The sequence below is a fragment of the Entelurus aequoreus genome, linkage group LG17 (genome assembly GCF_033978785.1).
Source record: "Entelurus aequoreus isolate RoL-2023_Sb linkage group LG17, RoL_Eaeq_v1.1, whole genome shotgun sequence".
In the NCBI taxonomy this organism is placed as follows: Eukaryota; Metazoa; Chordata; class Actinopteri; order Syngnathiformes; family Syngnathidae; genus Entelurus; species Entelurus aequoreus.
Window position 1 is genome coordinate 26,062,319 of NC_084747.1, and position 5,896 is coordinate 26,068,214.

The window sequence follows — 5,896 nt, forward strand, 5'->3', positions numbered from 1 at the left end:
AATCAACCATCTAAACTATCATCCATTTCCTAAACTATCACCATCAACCATCTAAACTATCATCCATTTTCTAAACCATCATCCACTATCTAAACTATCACCATCAACCATCTAAACTATCATCCATTTTCTAAACTATCATCCACTATCGAAACTATCATCATCAGCTATGTAAACTATCACTATCAACTATCTAAATTATCAACATCAACTATCTAAACTATCATCATCAACCATCTAAACTATCATCATCAACCATCTATCATTCACTATCTAAACTATCACAATCAACTATCTAAACTATCACCATCAACATTTAAACCAGGGGAGCGTAGTTGCTTTCGAAGCCGGCTGTGTTTCTGGGTGTTGTTGATAAATGTCTTTCGCTTTGCATAGTAGAGTTTTAACTTGCACTTACAGATGTCGTGACCAACTGTAGTTACTGACAGTGGTTTTCTGAAGTGTTCCTGAGCACATGTGGTGATATCCTTTACACACTGATGTCGCTTTTTGATGCAGTACCGCCTGAGGGATCCAAGCTCCGTAATATCACGGCTTACGTGCAGTGATTTCTCCAGATTCTCTGAACCTTTTGATGATGTTAGGGACCGTAGATGGTGAAATCCCTGAATTCCTTGCAAAAGCTGGTTGAGAAATGTTGTTCTTAAACGGTTCAACAATTTGCTCATGCATTTGTTGTCAAAGTGGTGACCCTCGCCCCGTCCTTGTTTGTGAATGACTGAGCATTTCATGGAAGCTACTTTTATACCCAATCATGGCACCCACCTGTTCCCAATTAGCCTGTTCACCTGTGGGATGTTCCAAATAAGTGTTTGATGAGCATTCCGCAACTTTTCTGTTTTTTTGGCCCTTGTGCCAGCTTTTTTGAAACATGTTGCAGGCATCAAATTTCAAATGAGCTAATATTTGCTAACTAAGTTTTCCAGTGTGAACATTAAATATCTTGTCTTTGCAGTCTATTCAATTGAATATAAGTTGAAAAGGATTTGCAAATCATTTTATTCTGCTTTTATTTACCATTTACAGAATGTGACAACTTCACTGCTTTTGGGGTTTGTAGTTCTTGGGGTTCAGTTGATTTAACACATGTAGTTTCTAGGGTAGAGTTGATTTAACACATGTAGTTATTGGGGTTCAGTTTATTTAACATGTAGTTCTTGGTGTAGTTGATTCAACACACGTAGTTCTTGGGGTACATTTGACTTAACACATGTAGTTATTGGTGTTCAGATTATTTAACATGTAGTTCTTGGGGTTCTGTTTAACACATGTAGTTCTTGGGGCACAGTTGATTTAACACATGTATTTATTGGGGTACAGTTGATTTAACACATTTATTGGGGTACAGTTTATTTAACACACATAGTTCTTGGTGTACAGTTGATTTAACGCACATAGTTCTTGGGGTACAGTTTGAACAGCTTCCCTTCTTGCGTGGCTTCATATCCGTATTTGTCCAGCTTCTCTTTGTCAAAAGTTCCTTCATTCCAGTCCTGCTGGATCTGAGGAGCCGCCACGGCCTCAAAAAGACTTTGCGGGGTCAGCGCAGACTCGCTTCCTGGGGGGCAGCGATACGAGACGTAGGCTTTGAGCGGGAAGCCCTCCAGCTGAGGAACCACCAGGTCTGGAATCATGGCTCTGATGGACACAAACTTCCTGCTGGGAAGATTCACTCCAGACGGTCTCGACCCTCGGCCTTTGTTGTGAGTCCTGGACCCTCGCTTGCTGGTGAACTCCGACATCCTGTCCGCTCCTCGGATAAAACCCCTGAGCAGGGTGGACAAGACGCCCATCTGCAAACACCCAACAACCTCATCAGAAAAGGTGATATACAGTATATATGTTATGGGCCTGCTCCAAACATTCACACACCAAAATTCATCTATTTGTTATTATTCCTCTACTTCTCCAGAATTTGGCGCGCTCTACCTTCCACATTTTTCATCCCATTCAAACCATTCCAACTTCAAACTGTTCAGCCTATTCGGGAATCGCGAGCTTTCCCTTCACAAATTCCCATTTTTCCCCAGAATTCCAGTTTTTCCAGGACATTTTTCCCATTCAAAATTAATTGGCCATTTTTCAAACTTCCACCATTTCCACATTTTTTTAACCATTCAAACCATTCCACCTTCAACACATTCCATCCATCCATCCATCTTCTTCCGCTTATCCGAGGTCGGGTCGCGGGGGCAGCAGCCTAAGCAGGGAAACCCAGACTTCCCTCTCCCCAGCCACTTCGTCCAGCTCTTCCCGGGGGATCCCGAGGCGTTCCCAGGCCAGCCGGGAGACATAGTCTTCCCAACGTGTCCTGGGTCTTCCCCGTGGCCTCCTACTGGTCGGACGTGCCCTAAACACCTCCCTAGGGAGGCGTTCGGGTGGCATCCTGACCAGATGCCCGAACCACCTAATCTGGCTCAACACATTCCACCATCCTGGAAATCCAAACTACCCTTTTTCCAAGTTCAAAAAAATTCCAGGATTTTCCAGAATTCCTGGTTTTCCAAAGCCCTATTTCCACTCTTTTTTCTGGCGACTACCCCTCCTACATTTTTCCACCCTCTTCAACCGTTCCACCATCAAAAAATTCCTCTTAATTAGGACAAAAAACTAAGTTGTTTTTTTAACTACAAAAATTCCCAGTTTTCCCAAAATTCCGTAATACCATTTCTCAATTCAACAAGTTACTACTTCAACATTTTATAGCATTTTCAAAAAAATTCCCGCCTTTCTCGAAATTCCCAAATTTTGGGAAATTCCCATTGAAATCAATGGGACATTCTTCAAAGTTTCACATTTTTCATCTGATTCAAACCGTTCCAACTTCAAAATATTCAGCCTGTTTAGGAATTGTGTGCTCTACTTCAACAATTCTAAAATAAATTCCCGGATTTCCCATAGTTCCTTTTTTTTTTTTGCATTTTCCCAATTCAAAATGAATTGTCAATTTTTCAAACTTTCACAATTTCCACATTCTTCAACCTATTCAAACCATTCCACCCGTAACACATTCCACTCATCCTGGACATTCAAACTAACACTTTCCCAAGTTCCAAACCAAATTCTGTTTTTCCTGGAAATTCTAACACTTCAACATTCAAACCATTCCAACTTCAAACTGTTCAGCCTATTCGGGAATTGCGGGCTTTCCCTTGACAAATTCCAAAAAATCCCATATTTCCCAGTTTTCCAGGACATTTTTCCAATTCAAAATGAATTGGCCAATTTTCAAACTTCCACCATTTCCACATTTTTCAACCTATTCAAACCATTCCACCTTCAACATATTTCACCATCCTGGAAATCCAAACTACCCTTTTTCCAAGTTCAAAATTTTTTCAGGATTTTCCAGAATTCCTGATTTTCCAAAGCCCTATTTCCACTCTTTTTTTTCTGGCGACTACTTCTCCCACATTTTTCAACCATCAAAACATTCCTTTTAATTTGGACAAAAAAATTGTTTTTTTTAAACTGGAAAAATTCCCGGTTTTCCCGAAATTCCGTAATACCATTTCTTCAATTCAACATGTTACTACTTCAACATTTCTCGACCGATATGAATATTTTTAACACCTACCATTTCAACTCATTCAGACCATTCAAGTTTTTTTTTAGCATTTAAAAAAAAATCAGCTTTTCCCGAAATTCCTAAATTTGGGGGAAATTCCCATTGAAATCAAAGTTCCACAATTCCCACATTTTTCATCTGATTCAAACCGCTCCAACTTCAAAATATTCAGCCTATTTAGGAATTGTGTGCTCTACTTCAACACTTCTAAAATAAATTCCCGGATTTCCCATAATTCCTTTTTTTTTTTTTTTTTTTGCATTTTCCCAATTCAAAATGAATTGTCAATTCAAACTTCCACAATTCCCACATTCTTCAACCTATTCAAACCATTCCACATTCCACTCATCCTGGACATTCAACCTATCACTTTCCCAAATTCTGGTTTTCCTGGAAATTCCAACTCTTCAACATTCAAACTATTCTTACATTCATACTACATTCTGTCAGCATTTCACTTCAACTTCAGTATTGGTGCATTCACACGCAATTCCTTCAGGAATTGCTTCATCTAGTATGTATATATTGTCCTGGTTTTCCTTATTTCTACTTTTCTGAACTCTTTATGGATGTTTTGTCTTTGGAAAATATTATTTTTCGAACAGGAAGAGCAGCACTTTAATTAAGGGCAATATTGACATCGGCGCATGACAGTGACGTCACAGGACAGCGACAAGTTACACAAAATAATTCAGAATCACAAAAGAAAGACTATTGGAATTACTAACGTCCGACTGAAGGATAATCGTCACCGTTGTTTCAAGTGGAGTAAAACATAGTGTAACGTATAGAAAATGCGAGTGTGCAAGTTTAGATGTTGACGTCACTGACAAAATGTCGCGTCTTGGTTCAACTATTACACTAAAATAGCCGTACAAGTCAAACAATGCGGTTAGCGAGCCGACTTGTTAACAATACGACATAACAACGATGGCGTTTAAAAGTGTGAATGTTTACATTTGATGTGAATTTTGGAATAATTACGACAAAGTCTCACCTTGAAGCTCGGAATCCGCACACGTTCCGGAGAAAGCAAATGTCCGACAGTCCAACAATCTGTGTGTCTATTGGACGAGAGCGAACAGTGCCGACCAATCACAATCAGTGATTGTGTTAACGTAGCCGTCAATGCACCATATTTTGGAGCGAATATGCCTTCAAAATCACGCAATTACGAAAACGAATGTTATTTCTGCGAGAGCAAAATAACTAATGTTGTATGTGTGATGGTTGATTTGCGTGTTTTACAATTGAGTAAAAGTTATAGGTAGTGACGTTTGGTTTATTTTACTGGAGAATCCGTCTGTCCAAAGTGTTTTATTTTGAGAATACCGGATACTGTTATTGTTTTCACAAATGTGTCTTCACTGTGTGGCTGAAAGTGGTGAGTGAAAAGTTGTTCAAATGTTCTTCTGCCGACTTTATTAACTTGGATCTTGAATTCATGTGCTGCTATTACACTCTTAGGTTGTTATAATAATTAATACAAATTTTAAAAAATGGTTGCATTTTGTATCTTACTTGAATTCAAAATGTTCTCTGCTTATAAAAGTCACATGCGCCACAATTCATTTGTTGGAGAAAAACGAGCTCAAAATGTACTTTAATGGGAGTGAAAGATATGTTGGTGGTGGACTTTAGCACCAAAACTATGAATATCAGTCATAAATGTCATCAATAATTAGTCAACAATGTAATCAATAGTTAGTCAATGACGTAATCAATAATTAGTCTAAAATGTAATTCACAATTAGTCAATGATATATAATTCATTTTTTTTCCCATTTATTTATTTATTTCAGGCAATTACATAAACAAGTACAAAGTTGACAACACATAATAATATAAATTAATATAGTGCAAAAGGTAATGTATAGTATGTAATGCATGATTGTCCAGTTTTGCCTGAAAGGGAGTTGGAAGAAGATAATTTATTTAATCCCACCCCCAGTTCTCCATTCAGTGATTATTCACATGAGTTTCACTCTTACTTTGTTCAAGGATTATAATACAGGTGGTGTATCATAGTGGCATTACCACAGGTAACAATAATTATTACACTGTAACAATCATTTGTATCAACAATGTAGGAATAATGAATATACCAACAATGGTAATAGACAACATAGCAATAATGGTAATAGACAACATAGCAATAATGGTAAGGAAACATTGAGCACATGTTAACACTTTGAGACAGAGTATAGCAGCAGGTCAAATTAAAGACCCTCATCTCTATATTTGAACCAGACCCCATGTTTGTATAATAGTTTAAAGGCCTACTGAAATGAATTTGTTTTATTTAAA

The 5,896-nt window shown here is 38.0% G+C and overlaps 1 protein-coding gene across 1 annotated transcript; it reads right to left on the bottom strand.

Annotated features, from left to right (window-relative positions):
• Window positions 1-1,309: 1,309 nt before the first annotated feature.
• mrpl41 (mitochondrial ribosomal protein L41) lies at window positions 1,310-4,690 on the bottom strand. The gene is made up of 2 exons (XM_062024180.1): window positions 4,587-4,690; window positions 1,310-1,814 (listed from the first exon to the last, which is right to left on the bottom strand). Exon 2 carries the CDS (start codon window positions 1,812-1,814, stop codon window positions 1,407-1,409), a length of 408 nt encoding a protein of 135 aa, XP_061880164.1. The 5' UTR covers window positions 4,587-4,690; the 3' UTR covers window positions 1,310-1,406.
• Window positions 4,691-5,896: the final 1,206 nt, after the last annotated feature.